The sequence below is a fragment of the Pipra filicauda genome, unplaced genomic scaffold, assembly GCF_003945595.2.
Source record: "Pipra filicauda isolate LSUMZ 115617 unplaced genomic scaffold, ASM394559v2 scaffold19_size4547281_pilon, whole genome shotgun sequence".
NCBI lineage: Eukaryota > Metazoa > Chordata > Aves > Passeriformes > Pipridae > Pipra > Pipra filicauda.
Genome location: NW_024104309.1, coordinates 852,224 through 873,552, shown reverse-complemented (window position 1 = coordinate 873,552; position 21,329 = coordinate 852,224). Strand labels below are relative to the sequence as shown.

General features: G+C 40.6%; 1 protein-coding gene across 2 annotated transcripts; it reads right to left on the bottom strand.

Moving 5' to 3' along the window:
- Positions 1–3,274: 3,274 nt before the first annotated feature.
- SCP2 (sterol carrier protein 2) lies at positions 3,275–21,215 on the bottom strand. Of its 2 annotated transcripts, none has more exons than XM_027748696.2 (16): positions 21,083–21,215; positions 19,490–19,544; positions 18,858–18,929; positions 18,237–18,368; positions 17,586–17,650; positions 16,417–16,543; positions 15,484–15,547; positions 15,155–15,241; positions 14,419–14,569; positions 13,775–13,922; positions 12,088–12,195; positions 10,124–10,277; positions 7,425–7,518; positions 6,712–6,841; positions 5,387–5,466; positions 3,275–4,180 (listed from the first exon to the last, which is right to left on the bottom strand). In XM_027748696.2, exons 1-16 carry the CDS (start codon positions 21,122–21,124, stop codon positions 4,085–4,087), a joined length of 1,605 nt encoding a protein of 534 aa, XP_027604497.1. In that variant the 5' UTR covers positions 21,125–21,215; the 3' UTR covers positions 3,275–4,084. The 2 variants fall into 2 exon arrangements, with proteins under 2 accessions (XP_027604497.1, XP_027604498.1); XM_027748697.2 differs by having other exon boundaries at positions 7,425–7,515.
- Between the last annotated feature and the right edge of the window lie 114 nt (positions 21,216–21,329).

The following is a 21,329-nucleotide window of genomic DNA, read 5'->3' as shown; positions in this document are numbered from 1 at the left end:
GACTGTCCATTCCCCCTCTGACACCTGCAGCTCTGACCACCTGTACTAGACATGGATCACACTCCCCAGGGAGTTATTTCCAGGGCTCTGGACAGCCCCACACACCAACCTACAGCTGCAGTCCCTGCTCCCCCCAGGCTGCCTCAGCTGCCCATGGATGTGCCTCATTTATCCAGAGAGCTCTCTTGCAAATATCCCAAATTCAGAATTTTGCAATGAATTCCTATTTGTTATCCTGATCAACACAGAAACTGAGATTTCTTGAAGTGGTACATTTTCTTTTGAAAAGGACTTTCTCCTAATGACTCTAATATAAGAAAAGCAGCAATCACTCTCTTGACACCATACCTATTTTCAAAAGTGTACTGCTCTGCATTGAACCTATGTGTGATCAGGCAAAGCAGGAGGGCTGGAAAACAAAACTCAAGTTTAAAAATAAAATCTGTGCTCCAAAACCAAAACATCCAGTCAAATTCCTGCAAGCCAGATTTGCTGAGTCAGGCATCACTGTGCTCACTGGCTCCAACCCTGACAAACCATTTGCTTCTCCTGCAGCAATGAAACACATTTTACTTTTTTCTTTACAATGAACATTCCTATCTGCGAGAATTAGCACAAATTTTACAGAAGAAAGTAGAGGTAAGATACACCTGCCAACCTGAGAGCACCTCTGGCTGTCAAATGATGATCACGTTCATCATGTCTGAGAAAACCCCAAACCAAGAGCTGCGAAGGGTATTCAGCAGAGGATTTTAGATGGAGAAGAGGGGCTTGATGCTGCCTGGTCAGCAGAGCATTAGGGAGCAAGAAAGAAAACTTTTGTAACAAGATTTCTAAAATGGTACAAACTTAGGTAATGCTTTGACTTATGCAAAAAATGAGTAACAGAATTTAATAATGGCAAAGACTGCTCTGCACCACAGAGCTTTGCCTATTTCGTCATTATGAACTGGGTAAATTATTTTATGCACTGTGAGATGTATTTTTTCAAAGTTATCATATTCTAAGCCTGCAGAATGTTAATGGAGGATCTGGTGTTTTTAGAAAAGACCACACACCCCCCTCACTCCCAGAAAAATCAGAGAACATATTATATTTAAAAATTACTCAGCAACTTACAACACAAAGAAGGTGCTGAAAGTGAAGAAGTAATGCAAGACAAATGCCTAAATAAGACATTAATTGGTAGACGTGGTAAATATGCAACTTTGTCCTTTACTCCATCTTCTTAAATCCTGCAGGAGAAACACAGGACTGATTGATTCTCTCTGTCGCAGACTGTGCTAACCCTGCACTGCTCCCTCTAGCTACTGCTGCTGGGAACTGAGCATTTCATCTGGGATTCTTTCTGTTACAGTCACATTTGCAAGGGTTCAAGCCTGAAAGCCCCGGGCCTGTACAAACCCAGAGATTTCTCTGACGGCCAAACTTGTATATTCTCTCGCTTGGCAGCAAAGAAAGTTATTTTTGCACATTTTTTTTCTCTTAGTATTTCTGTGCAACTTTCCCCCCACCCCTCTAAAAAAACTACCTCAATCTGCAATTGAGCACATCACTTAAACCATTATTGGCATGGACTCTTATTATCTATGTTAGCTTATTTATACTTCAAAATTCATTTGCTTCTTTAATTAGAGGCCAAAAATACGTTTGTGTTCAAAATTCTTAAAAAAGGCAAGTTCTGAGCTTGCATAACAGACATCTACTCAGAGCTCTTTGGTAGTATCAGTGATTCAAAAGCAGGAACAAACTGTTTTCAGTACAAAATTACTGCTGCAATCCCATAATTCCCCTTTATTTGAACCCAAAGCCAAATGGCAAGAACTTAGAAAAAAAGCAGTGGGTGCATTGACAAATGTTATTTTATTGAGAGCTAACACTGCTTTAATTGGAGACATCACTGTCTACTCCAGTCCTTTGGATAAGTCAACAAACAATACCCAAGAGGAAACCTGATTCATATGAACAGACTGTATTTTAAGAAGTTTACAGTGGACCAAAGCCATCTCTGTCCTATTTAACAGAAAACTAATGCCTTGCAAAAGAAGATGAACAGTGGGGTGACAAATGTTGATTCATCTACATATTAAAGCCCCGGGCTGAGCACAAGAGCTGCAGGCAGGTCTGAAAACCCAGTGCCTGGACCATAAAAGACAGTAGAAATTCAGTATAAATTAAGCATATGGAGCAATAATTAAGAATATTTCAGTTTCACAGGGCAGAAACAAGCACTGAGTCAGCAGGAAAGAAATGAGCCCCCAGTTTTAAGGGATCTAAGAAAACATAATCTGAAAACTAGGAGTGGTCAGAAAAGCAACTGGGGAAAGAAAAATAAAAGCAGAAAATGCTCTTGTATCTAGAAAACTTTTTAACAGGACAATGGGAATGCAGCATACAGGAAGGATACCAGGAGGGCCAAAAGGTCACAAGGGTGTCTCCCTGTGACACAGTTAAGGAGAATGTCCTCTTTGAGCTGTGAAGCCCGACGGTGACAGGGCAAGACTTTATTATAAACACCAGGAGCCCTCTGAAGCTGTTCATGGTTTCTTCCAGTTAAAAAAAAAATCAAAAACCAACAAACCAACACCATCAAACATGAAAAAACCCCATGAACAAAAACCTAAGAGGTATAAAACTGCAATGTAGAAGATAAAGTTTAATTCCACGTGATGTGTAGGTACAGAAACTCATGACCCATGTGAAAAAAGCTGTCCAAGGATTCAAAAAGGGACTGGATAAACTCCTGAAAGGCAATCCAGACCTATCAGTTTTGGCTCAAATTTATGAGCTGGGAAAAAAAAAAGTACAAAATTACAATCACTGGCAGTTAGGAAAGTACTCCAAGTAAACAGATGTTTGGGCCATCTTAATATTCCTTCTAAGCTATCAACTGTCAGAAATCTAGTGGGCTACAAAGGTTTTTGGTCTCATTCAGTAGAGCCATTCTTACTGCTCAGCAACATGTCACCATTCACTATAGAGAAGCAGAACGATTGGCTTGAATTGGCTCATTTTTATTATCACAGAATCACAGAATATGCTGAGTTGCAAGGGACCCACAAGGATCATCGAGTCCAACTACGATTTTAGTTAAACCAGGGAAGTGGAAGTTTCAGAAGTTCCTCAGTCATAGCCCACATGTGAGGATGTGAGATGTATCTGCTGGGCTAAGATGTAGTTTATGGACTATCTACTGACAATGCCTGAGGAGGAAACAATGGACATCTGCAGGTGCCCCTTGTGACAACCTGAACAAAACAGTCAGTTCAGCACATTAACATGAAATCCATTTTTATAAATCTGAGCAAGAGACACACAGAAGAACAGGAAAAGTATATTTAATTTTCTATTAAACTTCCAACCAGAAAACATTTGCCCAAAACAGAACTTAAAGCTTTTATGTTACTGACAAGAATTTTGTCATGATCAACACCAGATTTTGTCAGGAGAAAACAGGTGACATGTTGGTTGTATTCCCTCTCTGCTCTCCTGGCACACGTAATCTGTTTTCAACATTCTAGTTCCTGCTTACTTCTGGATACTTTATTTCTTTTTTAATTCCAAAGTAGTAATAAGAAAAGTATTTTATAGCAAATTCCTAACAGTTATTCTAAAAAAATGTTGCTAGAGATCCCCTTTACAAGACTATTTTAATGTAAGCAGCAGCAAATTCGTTAGAGTGGAAGTCTGAAAGCATTTGTATGACCTGCTATTACAGCTTTTAAAAAATGCAACTCACTCAACTGATATGCCAAACTATTTATAATTTTCCTCACTTCCTTCCCAACTAACCTGAACAACAGAAAGCAGCCTCATTCAACCCTAAGTTTTATAAAATTTTTCATATTGATTAGAACAAAAACTGTCACAAAACCCCACCATATATCATTTGTAAGAGTTAGTGCCTCAAGCTTAGCCATAGAGAAACTGATGGAATTTATGAAGAGAATTAAGGTCTCTAACCACAGAATTTAGGTGAGAGAGGTCCAATCAAACCCAGCCTGCTCCATATTATTGATAATGTCTAATCTCATTCTACATTTTTGTCAAGAACATCAAATACTGACTATTTGCTCTACTGAGCTCAAAGTTTAGCTTTGCCTGGCTGAAGCTGTAGATTCTGAAGTTTCATTGCCATGCCCATGTTCCCAGAAATCTTCAATTTGCCTTGAAAGAATGCCTGGAAAGAAAGAAAGAGTCTGTGAAATGCAATGCAGCATATTACCCCAAATGCACCCCCCCAGAGAGTTACGGATGCGTGGTTTGATAATTCCAACAGTTCTGGCAGACACCTCACATCCAGGGATAAATGCATTTGCTGGCACTGGATGGTAGAACAGTAAACTGAGGAAGTTGTATTCTTGTATTTGTGACACCTAAACTTGGTATTGCTTGTTTCTTGGATTATCCCAACCCTGGATCTGCACACAGAGCAGGGCACAACACGCCATGTTTTGGTGCTGAGTGTTCATATAAGACGATTAATTCATTTGCAGATCATAAAGTCACAGTGTACAGCAGATGCCACAACTTATTTCTCAACTCAAATCCTTAACTGGTTTTGTTACTGATCAATTCAATTTTGCAAATTTAGTTTGTGAAGCAGATATACAGAAGATTTTGATTTTTCTCCTCCAGACCTTGTAAAAAGGTGAAGCATATGCACTAAAATATCCAAACTGTAGGTGTAAAACTGCAATTGCTTCTGAATTTTCTACGTGTACATTACAACATTTCTGTAATGTATTTTACCTTTAAACTTCTCCTAGACACACTTCAGTTTGTGAAAATTCTTATTTACCCTGTGATTAGCAGACCAAAAACTTGAAAGAATGTTACCCAGAGCATTTCAAATTTAGAAGGACAGCACATAAAGTTACACATCTGCTTTACTCATACACTACAACTGCTTTTGGCAGACATGAGGAATAAAAAAAAAACAAAACCAAACAAAAAACCCCAACTAATCACAGGCATTCAGTGGATTAATCTCAGTTTCTGGTTTTTCGGCATCAAGACCACTCCTTACACTAACGCCAGCTCTGAGCATAAAGCCCTCCAAACAGAGGGTCCACATTCCTCCTTTCTTATGGCACACTGCAAACACTGAATTCCCCCTGTTCTCTGCAAAGCAAGAACTATTACATCCCCTTCTGGATTACCTACAGGATGTCTGAGATAGTGTGTACCTGTTTCAGAAGAGCAGAAACTGTCTTTCTTGATTAATCCTACATTGGCCAATTTGTTTAGACAAGGTCAAGAATTGTCATTTTTCAGATCAGACACAGCAGTTTTGGAGCAGGGGATTTATTTAAATAATTTCAATGTAAACACATTCAGAACTAACAAGTCAGTCCTCTTATCATCCCGTGTTTGCTGCACTTACTGTCTGAGGATTCATTTTGCCAGTCATGAGTGCCAACAGATCCGTGTCAGCCATTGTGATTGTACAATCTGCCTTCTTATCTGCAAGGGAAGAGTTGACTGTGAAGATTCAAAATCAGAAATAAAACAGTAATAGAAGTTGCAACCCCATGAAGAATCTGTTGATACTACAGGTTAGCAAAATGGTACCTAAGTACATCCAAGAGCCATTATAAAATAACAGCAAGAGACCAACACTGAAGGAAGATGGACCTTTGTGAAAGCAAATTTATTCCTTGAAAAGAAATAATAATATCAGACAGAATGTTGATTGCAAGCATTGATAGTTGCCTTTCAGTTTTACCAAGTTTAAATTTGCTAGTATTAAGATAAATCAGAATAGATGAGTTTTCCCCTGTGACACTCTGAAGATATTCATTACTGACATTCCAGGCATTTCCTGTCCTCTCCTCCAATGGGAACAACATGTGCATTCTAAAAGTACCCATTTGAATTAATTAAAATGCAGACATTTTTAGGATCTTCTCACTAAAAATAGGCTGAAAAATTATTTTAATAAGCTCCAATATAAAGTGGTATAGATATCCCAAAGGGCTAAAACCTGCACACATCTTTTCCTGTTTTTAACTAAAGGGTTTGTGATGCAGGTTCATGGATAGATGAGACTCTGAGGACACACTCTTGTCTTTGTTTTTTTTATTTGCCTTACTGGGGTGTGTGACTTCTGACATGAGCCAAGACACCTTCATGACAAGGGTACAAATCCTGTGTTTCTGATACTTTATGGGGTTCCTCACCACCCCTCAGTCTGTGTCTCATTTATTTCTGTCTTTTTTAAAATGGAACTTGCAGTTTCTGTCAGTTGGTACAGCACTGAAATCAGTGAAGTTTTGTTGCTTAACTACCTGCAGAGAAGTAACTTGACAAGACAGACCAGCTCACCACCTACCAATGTCTCCAATAAACTGAGAAATAAAACAGGTGCAAATTACATTTCTGGCCCAAATTTTAAGAGGTGAGAACAACAAAATCCCCAAGGTTTGAATTTTACTTTTTTATTTTTTATTCTGACTCCTGTGAAGTCCATGACAGATCTGCCTGGAGCCTCTAAGAAAATACACAATATCTCTAGATAGATTCAGAGTAGAAGACATTTAACTCTTGGTCCAAAACATCCTGGATGAAAAGTGTCAGCAATAAGAAAAGTTTAAAATTAATTAAGGTAGCTCTACATAACTTTTGCTCATTAAAGCTTAAAAAGAATATGAGTTTATCTCCATTAGTTTTATGTGTTTTCTACAGTTGATGAAATACAGGAGCACTGACCTGAATTAACTGCCACAGAGCCTTTACCATTTTTCACATCTACTACCCAAGTTGCTTCTTTCCCACCAGGACCATCTTTTATTTTGAAGGCAAAAATTCCACCAATTTTCTTGACAAACTGCTCTCCTTCCTGTAATGACCGGGTAATGTGAAAGTTAGTAATTTACTTCAACATAATTTTCAGATAGTTTGAATTTAACAGAAAGTGATTTAAAAACCTTTACCATTTGTACTAATATAAAAGTATCCCCCGTTAGTCATCATTTAAACAACCATCCAAAAAATCTAAACAAACAAAAACTTCAAACTATGACTATCTATATTAAAATCTATTAAACTAAGAAAAATTACCACAGTCCTAACAGCCTTGTCCTGATGGAAGTCTGACAAAATGTGATTTCTCTAATCACACTTACAAAGGAAGCACCCAACAGCAGACACAAAGTCTCTTGTGTTAGTTAGCAAGCTCTTCACGTACAATCTAAACTTGCCTTCACTGAAATAGCCTTATGCAGGTAGGAACTATGTGAAAAAAAGTAATTTAAAATCATGGCACAGGTAGAAAGGTTTCTGGCCCAGCAGAACCAGATTTGTACCATTTGTTTCAATGAGCAGTGCTGAGGAAGTGAGGGAGGTTACTTCATTCCCATCAGGTTTTACACACATTATTACCAATTAAAATCCTGTTGTAGGTAAGAGAATAAGTCAAATACCTCTTGGAGCTTCTTTTCAATCTCTTTGAAGACCAGTTGTGACTTAAATCCGTCCAGAGCTGCGCTGAGCGGCACAGCCGCGATGCGGCCGCTGCTGCAACAAAAACCATTGATTTATGAACCTTTAATCACATCTTCAGCATCCCCAAATCATCATGAACAGGCCTAACACCAGCAAGAAACATTTCAGCAACACAGAGCAACTCTGCTATCAAAGTGAAGCTTGCTCTCTCATGGGCTTGACAGCTTGAATTACATTCACATCAAGTATCAAGTTCGTGCATGAACAGAATATTAATTTTATAATGGAAGTAAATCATTAATCTTATTATTCCTGATTCTCTGGAGCAATCATCCTGCATGGCCTGACAGCAGCATGAAAACCTTCATTTCTGCAGGGGCACACAGAGCCAAGCATGGAGATGTCCAAAGAAATGGCAATTCAAGCAGCAGGAAAAACAAGTTTACAGTTATTACCATCTCTTGGCAGCAGAGTCCAAAACTGTGGTCAGGTCTGGTATTACTGAAGTGACAGAATTGCCTAAGAAATGTTACTGGAGCTTACTGGTGTGGTGCTGATACTGCCCCACGAGTGTGACAGGGGGGCACTGTCATCTGAAGGAGACACATCCAATTTATTAATAAACCAGGGCTGTACTAACAGGATGCGAAATTTGTAAGGTATTAAAAAAAAAAAAAAAAAACAAATAAAAAGCAGAACTGTTTCAAAAATCCAAATGGATCAAGTGCTGCTGCCATTCACCTGGATGCACATTCCTGTCAGCTCTTGCTAAAGCCACAGGCCAGATCTGGAATCATGGTTAGTTCTACATACATTGCTGTAGCAAACTGGTGTGAAATATCCCCATAAACATGGAATTTCACCACCTTTCCCTTAATTACACAATGCACATCATAAATCAGTTACGTAAGAGGTGTCTGAAGAGATCAGGCTCTTTCATTCCAAAGTTTGATATACATTAGTGCAACTCCATGTCAGGGATCTCCCACACAGAGCCTTTGGGGAACTAAAGGATTTTAAGTCTCTCCAGTGTAAGATGAAATAAGCACTGCTAAGGTTTCTCTGCTTTGAGTTGTACCTAACAAAGTATTTTAAAAATTTTCAACACCAATGAGAGTGACCTGAGCTGTAGTAAATTAGACTGCATGAACAGAATATTAATTTTATAATGGAAGTAAATCATTAATCTTATCATTCCTGATTAGACTTCATTTCTTCAGGAGAAACATTATATCTACATGCAAAGCTCTTCCTGACAGGAAGGTACTACACTTCTAGCAGTACCTCAAGGTTAAGGATATAAAAATAGCAACAGTTTTTCTGTTCCATAAAGTTACAGTATTTTAAAAGACAAAGCTCAAAGCAGTGGAAAATAGTACATTCCTGTAACAGTCCTTCCCCCTCTGATTTAAAACTGCCCCAACACCCACTGCCCAGTTCTGTGAGCAAGTCTGAAGAGAAGCTGTGAGAAAACATTCTTTCTCTATCACACCTATTTTCTCACATGGGACAACCTCTTAGAGATCACAGAAGTGATTGGATTATCACTCCTGACTCTGTACTACAAAAATTACTGCTGCAGCCCTTCCAAGCTTCTCTTGTCACCTCTTCCAGATTATATCATCACCTCCCAGGATCTGCTCAGGTTTAGCTAAAATAGACATCAGAAATACGAGTTAGGAGAATATTTATTACTGTAAGGCCAGTTGATAAATTTTGCTCTTCACAGGTTTTCAGAGCAAATATAAAGTATTGGCATCAACCTTTAAAAGCCTTTAAGTCCCACAAAGAGCAGCTCACATCTCCAAAGTTGAAAGTGAAAATGTAAAGGGAATTGTGTATAAAAAGTCTCTCCTGAAACTCTAGTATAATACAAATTTTGTTTTCTCTCCATTCCTGTCCACCTCAGCACAGAACTGTAGCAGAGTGCAGACACCTTTGTACCACTGTTCTCCTCTCACTCTGAAAAAGGCTACAACTGCAAATTCTGTAGCCAGGACTAGACCAGTAACACACCTGAACTCTTCTGAGTACTCACAATACCACATGGAACACAGCTAAGAGCAATTCTTCAGGAAGCCAAACTAGTAACAATTTTAGCAGTGGGTACCTCTATTCCCATGGATGTCTTGCTGTTTTTAGCAGATGCCTACTTTCAATTAATTCATTTTGATGTGGCCTGTTTTGTTCTTGGAAGGGTTTGTTTTGTTTTGCTGACTTTTTTCTCCTCCAAACATTGGACATTTCCTTAGAAACAGTCGCACGACCCATTTTTAGGGGCCAGTTTCCTCTTTTCCATGACTCCCAACTCCGAGTGCACGTTGTTTACCTCTCAACTCGCATTATTTCCCAGACTCAGGGCAGTGTGTGAGTTACAGCCTCAGCAACACGGCTGCGGCTACAGAAGAGTTACTGAGCAAGTTTCCAGCGAGAGCAAGTTTAGTTAACAGCGCACTCTCTTATTCGCGCAGCAGCACCCACAACTCTAACATAACCGAGTTCTGAGGCACAAAGCCACGGGGGCACAGGGTGAGGGGCAGGAATGTTCCCGCAGCAGTTCGCCCTCTCTCACCGTGCGCAGCCCAGAGGAGCAGGGCCAGGCCTGTGCGCGCCCCGCGGTGCCCCGTGCCGTGGCGGCCCCGTCTCACCTGTGTCCCCGCGGGAAGCCCCGTCTCACCTGTGTCCCCGCGGGAAGCCCATGCCGAACAGGGTCACCACGACGGCCCCGCCGAGCCCCAGGTTGTGCTGCAGCGCGACCTTCGCCCCCGGCACCTGCCGCCGCCCCGCCAGGCCGCGCAGCTGCCAGCAGAGCTCCGCGACCTGCGCCAGCCCTGAAACATCGAGCGCAGAGCCGTCAGGGCACTGGGAAAACTACTTTCCTGCCAGCGCGGGGATCTAGAGACAGATCTCCTTGGGAGGCACAAAGGGAGGAGAACCCCTTTTCATCGCAGCCCTGACTCTGGGATTACGTTTACCCTATTGTTCCATCAGCTCTTTCTGTAGTTAGAGACCGATTCCACCACACGCAGAATCACAGGATCAATTAGGTTGGAAAAGACCTCTGGGATCATCGAGTCCAACCTAAGACCCAACACCACCGTGGCAATTAGACCATGGCACTAATGCCGCGTCCACTCTTTCCTTGAACACCTCCAGGGACGGTGACTCCATCACCTCCCTGGGCAGCCCATTCCGAAGCCCATCACCCTTTCTGGGAAGAACTTCTTCCTGATTCCAACCTGAGCCTCTCCTGGCACAGCTTGAGGCCACTTCCCCCTGTCCCGTCCCTTGTTCCCTGGGAGCAGAGCCCGACCCCCCCGGCCCCAGCCTCCTGTCAGGGAGTTGCAGAGAGCCAGAAGGCCCCCTGAGCCTCCTGTCCTCCAGGCTGAGCCCCCCCAGCTCCCTCAGCCCCTCCTGGTGCTCCAGACCCTTTCCCAGCCCCACTGCCCTTCTCCAGACATTTCTCACATATTTCTCCTTCCCTCCATCCCATGCCCTGGACAACTGCACAGCCCATTGGGCAAGGCAGACAAGGAATCTGCATCTGAATTTAACACATTGCCAACTGAAACATTATGAAGAACATGACTCAAGTCAAGGAATTTTATCATTCCAGCCACGGAATAGGTTTCATTGACACTCTCTCAGCCTCAAGGAGTGAGTGTGCACAGTGGTGCAGCCTGCCCTGGAATGGTTTGGAAATTTAATGACTCTTCCTCCATCTCATGGCAATAGAGAGGCAAAAATACCAGTAACTGCCTCTACATCTGTCACTGGAACTGACAAAAAAATGACTCAAACCTGGCAATGCAACACTCTCATCCTGTTAGACACCCACAGGCTCATTTATCTGCAACCTTTTTTCCACAAAGTTTCCTAAAAATTCCTCCTGCCCCCCGACACCAACTGTGTATTATCTCACTGTTACAGCTGTTTAGATTAAGGTTTGCTGTTTTACAAGGTTTCTTCTTCTCCAGTTTTCTGACAACTTCTCATTTCCAAACAAGGAAGGTGAATTATCTTCACAAATCCAATCACATTTTATCCAAGAGCCAACTCATTTGGTAACAAGCACAGCATTTTACAGAAACCAAAAAAAACCAAAACCAACAAACAAAAAGGAAAAGCCATGCTGCTGGTAAATGGTGACTAAGTGAGCTTCTGTTGTAAACATCAGATAAATATTTTGACATGCAAGACTTAACAGATATGGCTTCTAGTACAGCTAACAATGGAACAGGCTATTCAGAGGCAGTAAAAGCCTCCAAGATCTCAAATTTAAAGGATGACATAATATAAAAACAGTTATTCAAACCACATTAATCAGAAACTGTACTATTGAGCAATTATTTAGGAAAAAAACAAGTTTAACTGTTTGCACATTGCTTTAGTAACACCAAAAAAAAAAAAATAAGAACCAAAAATTAAGTCAGTGCTAATGGTCAAATTCAATAGGTTTGAGCAATCCTGTGTGGTGAACCTGCCTTAACACTTGCATTATTTGGAAATGAGAAACTGGAAAGAAGCTCTGGAGCTGATGGTGAGGCTCTCATGTGTCAAGCACCAGTGGGAAGCCCCTGCCTGCTCAAGGGCTGCATCTCCTATTTAAGGGGTGTGACTCAGTGAAGTGTCCTTGCTTACCTGTGGCACCAAGAGGGTGTCCCTTTGAAATCAAGCCACCACTGGGATTAATCACCCATTTTCCTCCGTAAGTATTGTCTCCTCTGTCGATCAGGTCACATGCTCTTCCTATGAAAACAGTATTAATGGAAGAAAAATGGTCTTTGTAAGTGATTTGTCAATTCTGCTGTCACTTACCAGAGATGCTGCATGTCAGGCAAAGCCCAGGGAATACTACAGCTCATATTTCACAAAGAGCCAACTGGAATTAGCCCAACTACCTTAGTGAGAATTGCTTATATCACTGGAGAAAGTGGAACAGGGAAGAGAAGTATTTGATACAAAAGTGGTTTTTAATTTGCTGTTGAATTGTTTTGTTGATATACAGTATTTTGATATAACCAATATAATGCAGCTATTTATTACTTTGCTCATGAAACTGCAGTGATAACTATGTCTTTTGTAAAAGAGTTGTAATTTGTGACCCCCAGTACATGGGAGGTCAACACCAAGTTGGACACGAGCCTTTGCCACAAAGGCTGCATTAAGACAGTAAATAAAACCACTCTTAAGAGCAGTGGTCTTAGAATTACACAGCTTTCCAGACTACAGACAGTTCTCCCTTTTAACCAAGCTCTTATTCCTTTATTCTTGTATGAGCTTCTTGGGCCCACATTATTCCTTTGAAATCTGAAAAGAATCTGCCATGGTTCCTGTACTTATAACTTACTTCTGCCACTAAGTGAGAACACCAGAGTAGTCTTGCAGATCTGAACCCACAGTGTGGTTTATGCCCTTTCATTAATCTCTATGCCTAATTAATCTACTGTTGCAAGATGAGTTCCATATACTATTAAGGTCAGACTGACTAAAGACTGTGAGACCTGCACTGTTAAATTACCATGCACAAGACTTATCAGGCGAATAAGCAACTACCATCAGGATTCTTCTGTATCAGTCAAAGAAATGAAGCTAAAGAGCTTAATGTATCTATTTAAATAATGTCAAAAATGTACCATTTTTGCTGCAGATACCATAAAAATATAGCAAAAATGACAGTCAAAAGCAACCATTCAAAGGCAAATACTTGAAGACCTACAAACACATAAAAAGTCGTCTTGGAGTTCCACGAATGTCTCTGTTTTGGTAAGAAAGCTCAAACTCAATATACCACCTAGTGCCAGAATATGGTATTTTCTCAAAATCAGTTAAAAACATATTAGAGAAAGATTATGTTAGATGGTAATTTATGCAAAGCAAGAATATCTTTAAAATTTAAATATATCACAAGCTGAAGTAGCAGTTTGAAAACCTCTTCAGTAGAAAATTTTAATGGTTTGACTTACATACACAGAACTAAACTCCACTGCCACTTAACCTGTTGTAAATCCACCCACTTCAATGACATTACACTAATCTGGGCAGATTGTGCATTGTTACCCAGCTGACTTTAGAGGCATGGTCACTACTTGCCAACATCGCTGAGGCAAAGATGTTCCAAAGATCAGTGACTTGCTAAGGCCCTCTATTGGCAATTCTTGTCCAGTTTTTATCCTCTTAAAAGGAAATACCTGGATGGAGATCTTGGGGTAGGTAAGTACGTAGCCCTGAAAAAAGGGCGTAATACTGAGATCACAGGAGTCCTTAATTTGGGTATTTTTAGTGCTTTCCACTTTAATAAAACAGTGATGTCCATTGATGCTGTTACCTTCTGGACACAGTCCCAGAGCTTCGTAGGTAAGGAACTCATTAACTGAGAAGCAATCATGAAGTTCAATCACATCAACATCTGTGGGCTTTAGGCCTGCTTGTTCAAAACATTTCTGTGCAGCTTTTTTAGTCATGTCATAGCCAACCTGCCAAAAGAAGGAATTGTATGTTAAAGTAGCATTAAAGAAGTACAGCCAGCCATTTCATGTCTACACTTAATTTTAAACATGCTTCTATATATCCTGTCAGTGAAAGTAACCCAGAGGAGGTGGTATTCTGATTTATTTTAATGCATCACATATCAGAGTTTAATATTTCTACAATATGAATTGCATAGAAAGAAATGATACATTCTAAGTCTTATTGCTGGTATGCAAATACTTTCCAGGGAATATCCTCTATTTTCTGGACCTTGCTCACCAGCCACATTGCTCCTTTGTGTGAGTCAGACCAACAGCCTTGCAACAAATCCTCGAACTGTCTTGTTCCCTTTTTCTATCAGCCACTGACTAGGACTGTATTTTAAACCTAAACAGAACATGACTGCAGCAGAAAAAAAACCAAACAACAAGAAACCATAAACCAAAAACCCCAGAAGAACCATCCCAACAAGTACCAGAGAACAGGGAATTGTAAACCCACCATCTTCATACAACTGTTTTCTTCGAATGTGCTTGGATAATCAGTAGCCATCACCTGGGCTAGAATTTCCACAGCTTTTGGCTGCAACTTGTGCCTTTTCACAAACTCCTCATTAGCCAGAATTGCAGCTGCAGCACCATTTGATGTTGGACTGATTGAAAGAAAAATAATGATGTCATTATTCTAAATTAGTAGTGTAGATCTTCCATAGATTTATCTTTTAAGACAAACCAAAAAAAACCAAAGAGGTCAAATGAAAAGACATTTTCTTTGGCTGAAACTATAAATTCCAACAGTGTTTACTGGGCACTTGCAGTAATATTTATACCAGACATTTGAAAATCATGACATCAAAATAGAAACATATCATAAAGGTTTTTCAATTTAGGAAAAATCAAAGCTTCTACTTGGCTATAAACAGATCAAGAGTGTATAGGAAACACTGAAGAGAAAAATCAACACTTAACAGCAATGGCTGCACATGAGTAAAAGATGCAGAATTATGTGAGAACCCCAAAGTATAAAACATATTTCAGCTCATTGTATTGCACTGTGAACAAGTATCCAGTGCTTGGTCATGACAGAGTTTCCACATTTGTTTTATCTATAAAAAGTTTTCCTTAAAGTCATCTGTAAATTTTAATTTACACGCAAACAGACTTTTATTTAAATAGATGTCCCACCATATTTGTCTGAACATCAAGATTTATTTCACTATATGAAGTCCTCTCCTTACCAACACTGTAAGACAGTCAGGTAATCAAAAATTTTGCGAGATTGCAGAACTTCATCTAATGTGTACTCCTTCTGGAACTGGGAATACCTGAGGACAACACACAGATGCCATCTCAGTTTCAGCACTAGACATACTCAGATCACACTATTAGGCAGCTATAGAGCTGTTCTTACAACGTATAAGGCACTGGACGTAGAATTTATGCTGGGGAAAATTCTCATTCCATAGTAAAGAATATACTCCATAAAGCATTTCTAAAATTAGTACTTGGTGGTGCATGAATTTTTTAACAAGGGATGTTCAGTACAGGAGCAGAGCACACAACTCACGGGTTGTTAGTTGAATGGCTGTGATTCTTCCATGCAATTTTTGCAAAGTACTCTGGATTTGTCCCTGGAGGGGGAAAGAAAGCTGTGTTGAAATATTCTGTTTACCCAAACAGTGGTAATGTAACAGTTTAAATATTGTGTCATAAGCATCTGACCTTTACAAGCATCTTTACAAGAGACTCATTATTATCAAGGCTTTCCTTAGAGCTCAACTTAGGTCTCAAAATTACATAAAGACTACTCAACATGGTTGAGTTTTAGCTAACAGAACAAGCCACTTGAATATCTAACAGTTACATAAAAATACAGAAAATAAGTGCATTTTATTTGATGTATTACCATACAACTGAAACTTGAATGCTCATTTTCCTACCAGTGCAAAACAGCTGCAGTGAAATATTAGAGTCTAACATTTTTCCCTATAATAGTCTAAAAATAAGTGCAAGTAAAAGATACACAACAGTCCATCCAGTTACCTTGGGACCAATTCTCTTATCTGCTGAGGGGGTAAGAAACAGCAGTGTCAGCAGCCTAGTTCAAGGTATTAAATCAAACACCCAACAGATTTGCCAAGGAATCCAGTCCCAAGCCCATCCACCCGTCCTAAGGCACAAGCTAAAAATGCAGGAAGTTATGCAGCCTGATTGTTCACACCTTACACAGACACAGACCATACCATGAGCACAGTCACCAGACACTCTGTATTAATTCTGTCTCCTGATGGTTTTGTTTGCCTACACATCACCAGCTGTTCTGTAGGGAACTCTTTATCCAAATGTACTCCCTCGTGTGTGAGCTGTAGATGCTGCAGTTGCAGCACTTGGGTAAAAGAAAGGATACTGAATGCTACCATTTTTTAAAAACGAAATCCTAATATATTATTTTAAATCAATTCATTAAAAGAAGACAATGAAAAAATGTATTTTAACATACCGTATTTCTCCATATGTTCTTTGCCAGCGCTTGCAAACAACTGAGGTGCCACTGGAGCACTTGCTAAGCCGTATTTATTTATCATAATTTCCACGTGTTTGTCCATTGGATTAGTTCTGTCTGAAAACTAAAGAGAACAGAAATAGTTACAAAGAGAAATAGCTACGAAGAAAGTCATAATTTCTTTTTCTCTACAACATCACCACAAAAGTGCCATGGATTTCAAGGAAAATAAAGGTTTTTCTGATCATTTAACAATTCCACTGGACAGTAGGTTACACTTCAGTGACCTGTTTTTAAGCATTCGTAATTTCCCAACTAGGAAAAAGAGTAAATAAGCAGAAAATGCTTAACATTATAACCACTGCACTGATTCAAGGCAAGGATCATTGCTATGTGATTTCTACCACAGTCACTATTTTCAGCAGAGGACATTGGGTGTTTTTCCCCTCACTTAAAACCCTACAGTTAATATAGTTTCAAGTTACAAAATTAATTCTATAGTAGTATTTTCAATGAAGCTTAGATGAAATATTGTAGAGCATGTTAAAAGATAACCCTTGCTCATTTTTATCACTTGTTAAATGTAACATTTCTCACCCAAACCTCTTGCACATATTACCAAATTTGGCAGTTCTGTAGTTACATGACACATGGTCTCTAATACGGTTTGCCATAAGGCAAAATATAAACAAACTCCCACAGACTGCTCCAGTAAAAACAAAGAAGAGTCAAGAAGCCCTCAGGTTTTGGGAAAGTGTGTTAACAGGTCAACTGAGTAAGCATCAAGCCAGAAGACTCAGATTATTTCTTTGATTTGCTGTGTCATTTTGAGGAAGACACTTCAATTACTCAAAGCTTCAGTATTCCATCTGGTATTTTCATTGTTCCCTATTAACCCAACCTTTAACACAGTCTTGACAAAATACTAGAAGCAGGACATATTACACAAAATTAACTCTAAAACATTCCATGCAAAATTTGCACGTCAGCTGTCATCAGAATGATAAAACTCATTAAAAGTTTCTGTGGATCAAAATAATGGTTTATTTTGTAATCACCTACACCAACATCATGAAGCAACTGGGATAAATGAGAATATGTCTCAGAGAGTGAGGAGGTGTAACTCGCTACAAACACAGAACATATGAAGTGTTTCAGACACTTACACCTGTAGCAAGAGATCCTTTTGCCATCCTCTCAAAGCCAAGTGCCAGAACACAGTCTGCCAAACCTTAAAATAAAATTTGTGGCCATTTAAAGCACAATGTGATTACAAATGACACAATGTACTAACAACTATTCAATTATAAGATATGTACATAAGCACCTACCAGCCGCCCTTCCTCCTTCCTTCATTTTTGAAAGGGAGTCAAATTAAAGTGGAAATTGTATTGATACAAACATATTGATACTCAGGAATGAGAGATCGCTACAGGATTTGGGTTTATTTTAACCATTTGCCAGCAATTATCTTAGACAAGCAAGCACTTATGTCTCCACTACAAATACTAGAATAATCATACAGCGTTACTCTAGTTTTCACTACAGAAACATCAGCATTTAAGTGCAAGAAAGTATCAAAGTCCATAAAGGAACTGCAGAAACAGAAGGAAACGCTCATCTATCAGTTCAAAGCAGTCTGTCACAAGGCATTGCTCTTCCCCTCCCTTCCAAAAATGCATTAGTCAAACACTTGTGTTAACTTCAAGTTAAAAAAAATAATTTAAAAGCTAGGCTTTTTAGCAGATTTTTCTCTCCTTTTCCTTTGATAGAAATAGAGACTATGTGTTACCCAGCTCCAGAGCAAAACAACTCACCTCCTTCTACTAATTGTCTGGCCATGAACAGAGCAGTGGATCCAGTGGCACAGTTGTTGTTGACATTAACGATGGGAATGCCAGTCAGACCCAAGCCGTGGTAGATGGCCCTCTGTCCACAGGTAGAATCACCTTTAGAGAGAAACACAGCATTAAAGTAAGGTACAAACTCCAACTCCACTCACAAAAAGAAATCCTGCTGTGTATGTGCAATGCTACCACTTAAACTGTAAACTTGAACTTCTGAACTGTCCCCCTTGAGTGTGTCTGCCAGGTATCCACAGCAAAGAACCTCAGAAAAAAGGTGAAACTCAACAGATTTTAAAGACAGAAGTTTGTCCTGCTTCTGTGATAAAGGGGCAGAAAGGACTTAGAGGTGCAGCTTGAAAGCTGCTCTAGGTATCACAGCTGACTGACCCTACTCCAGTTGCCATAATACAGCCATTAAGAGAGAAGCAGGAAGAAAGTAAATGCAAAACTCTCTCTACATAGGTTTTCCAATAATAGAAAGCTTATGGATGGGATTCCCCCATACTTTATCCACACAGATGTGGATAAATTTTATCCACACAGATGCCTGCAACTGCCACGGATGTCACATCCCAATCAAACATTACTTACCATAAACATAACCCACACACGCCTGCTTCACTGCTGAGTAAGGAATCCCAGCATCAGCTAAAGCTGCCTGGCCTAAAAAACAGTTACAAGTTGAAAAAAAAAATTAAAATTGAAGGGAAAAAAAAAAAGCAGCTCTCACAACCATAACAAGCAACCCTAGTTGCTGCAGTATGTAGTAATATGTACAATTCCTGCATTCAAACTAGAAAAAGAGAGTCCTACAAATTCATTGTTATATGATGCAAATGGTTAATATAGTCTTGTACCTTAATACTCACAAGGACAATTTCACACTGTTTTGAGTTCTGAACAAGTTTCTTTTTCAGCAAATTTCATCCAATCGTGTTCCTGCACAAAGGTTGTTCATCCCAATGAAAGTATATTTTGAATACTATAACTAAATATTAAATTATTTAAGGTCCCAATCCATTTTTAAGCCATCCTGCTGACTTCAGCATTGGAGACAGCGAGTTGGACAGGCCATTTATGGATTTTTTGAGAGTGGTCTTTTCTTTTTATATGTATCTACTTACTGAACAGCAGTTGTTCCTTCATATATATAATAAAAATATTAACTGTAAGACTTAAAATAAGCATCAGCAATCAAACAAAATGCTTTATTATTAAATTACCTGCTTCCTTAGCCATTTCAGGATAATCAGCACTATTCTCATTAGGCTTTGAAAACTGACAAGAGGAAACAAAACAAAAACAAAAAACAAATCACAGTGAGATTTAATACCTTTTTTGCTCAAACTGGTATATTTAAAAGCTTTGTATTTAATTTGGAAGTCAGCTTTAAATAATGCAAACAGTATAATTTAATTGATCCAAAAGTGTGTGCACAAAACCTTTACAATTTCCAAGTGCTACTGCCAAATCCAGATAAAGTAGGGGCACTTTATGGAAGCTGAGGGCCATTTTTGCTCAGTCTTAAAGAAGATCCATGGCTGTGGATATGGACAATAACCCTGTGCAAAGCCTGTAGGTGGGACAGAGAAGAACTGTCATTGTCACTGATTCATCATAATATATGATATCATAATCTTCACTAAGACTTTGATAAATACTTCCCTTCCCCTTTATTTTGTTCTACTCCTATTTGTAACAAGAAAATGCTTGCTTTTTGTACAGAATTTATCATACCTCACCCCTCAGCACTGGAGTAGAGTTGGCATTTCTATTTTCTTTGCAGTGATTCATTAGAGTCCACCACAAACACATGTGCTTTGCGTTTTTACATCACTAACAAAAAGTGTGGCTGCTAAAAAAAAAGTCTTCATTCTACAAATTATCTGACATTCCCTGTGAGTGTACAAAAGTTAATTTTCTGCCTCCTTGTGCTTTCCTCCCCAACTCCAGTGTTTTGCAACACTGCTGTACTTTCTGTAGTGCCTCCTTCCATTAATTTAGTCTGAGAACCTTCATACTGAAGGTCATAAGAAAAATCAGTCAGTGATTTTGTAAAAGTCTGTTCCTTTAGCTTTTGCTCCTCTTTGAAAATCATCAAATCATTTAGGTTGGAAAAGACCTTTAAGATCAAGTCCCACCATTACCCCAGAACTGCCAAATCCACCACTAAATGATGGCCTCAGGTGACTCCACCACTGCCCTGGGCTGCCTCTTCCTGGGCTTGGTAATTTTTACGGGTGAAGAAATTTTACTTAATCCTAATCCTACTCCTAAGCCTCTCCTGTGGAAACTTGAAGCCATTTCCTTTTGCCCTGTCACTTGTTACTGGGGACAAGCGCCCCACACGCACCTGCCTGCAACCCGCTCTCAGGGAGCTGTGGAGGAAACTGTGCTGGCCGCTGAGTGACCGGGTACAGAACTGCCCTGAGCCCCTCGGGCAAGGCCAAGCCGCGGGCCAGCGGCTGCGGTGACACTCTGGGGACACTGTGCCCACTGCAGGTCTGTGGTATCGACCCGCCCTGCGGGTTCACCACGTTCCCCTTGGCCGCGCTCCGGCCTCCCCCTCACGCCGGGCGCGGGCGGACTTTGCGCGGCGCCGCTGCCTCCCGGGCCGGCACCGCACGGCTCTGCCCCGCCAGGGCCCGCTGAGGCGGCGCCGGGCGCGGTGAGGGGCTTCACCCCACCGGGGAGGGAGGGAGCGGACGACTCCCCCTGCGTCCCCTCAGCGCACACAAGGGACACCCGCCGAGCCCAGCCTGGCCCGGGCCGTTCCCCCTCACACACGCGGTGTCGGGGAGGGCGGGGGGCGGTACCTTGGTCATCCCGACGCCCACCACGAACACCCGGCGCTGCATGATGGCAGTGTGACCTCCTCCTGCTCCTGCTCCTCCTTGTCCTGCCGCTGTCGCCGCGACCCGCGGGCCCTCAGCGACACCGAGGGACGGGAAGAGCGACGGAGGCGGGCCAGCACCGCCACGCCCCTTAAAGGAGCGGAGGACCCGGTGCGGCCCCGGACGGGTTGAACCCGTCCATAGCACAGCCATGGCCATCCCTACAGCC

Coding starts and splice junctions, on each gene's coding strand:
- SCP2 (XM_027748696.2), bottom strand. CDS start 21,124: ATGCAGCGCCGGGTGTTCGTGGTGGGCGTCGGGATGACCAAG. Junction 17,651..18,236: donor CAGACAATTAGTAGAAGGAG/GTGAGTTGTTTT, acceptor TTTTATTTTAAG/GTTTGGCAGACTGTGTTCTG. Junction 12,196..13,774: donor TCTGGGACTGTGTCCAGAAG/GTAACAGCATCA, acceptor CTGTTTTCATAG/GAAGAGCATGTGACCTGATC.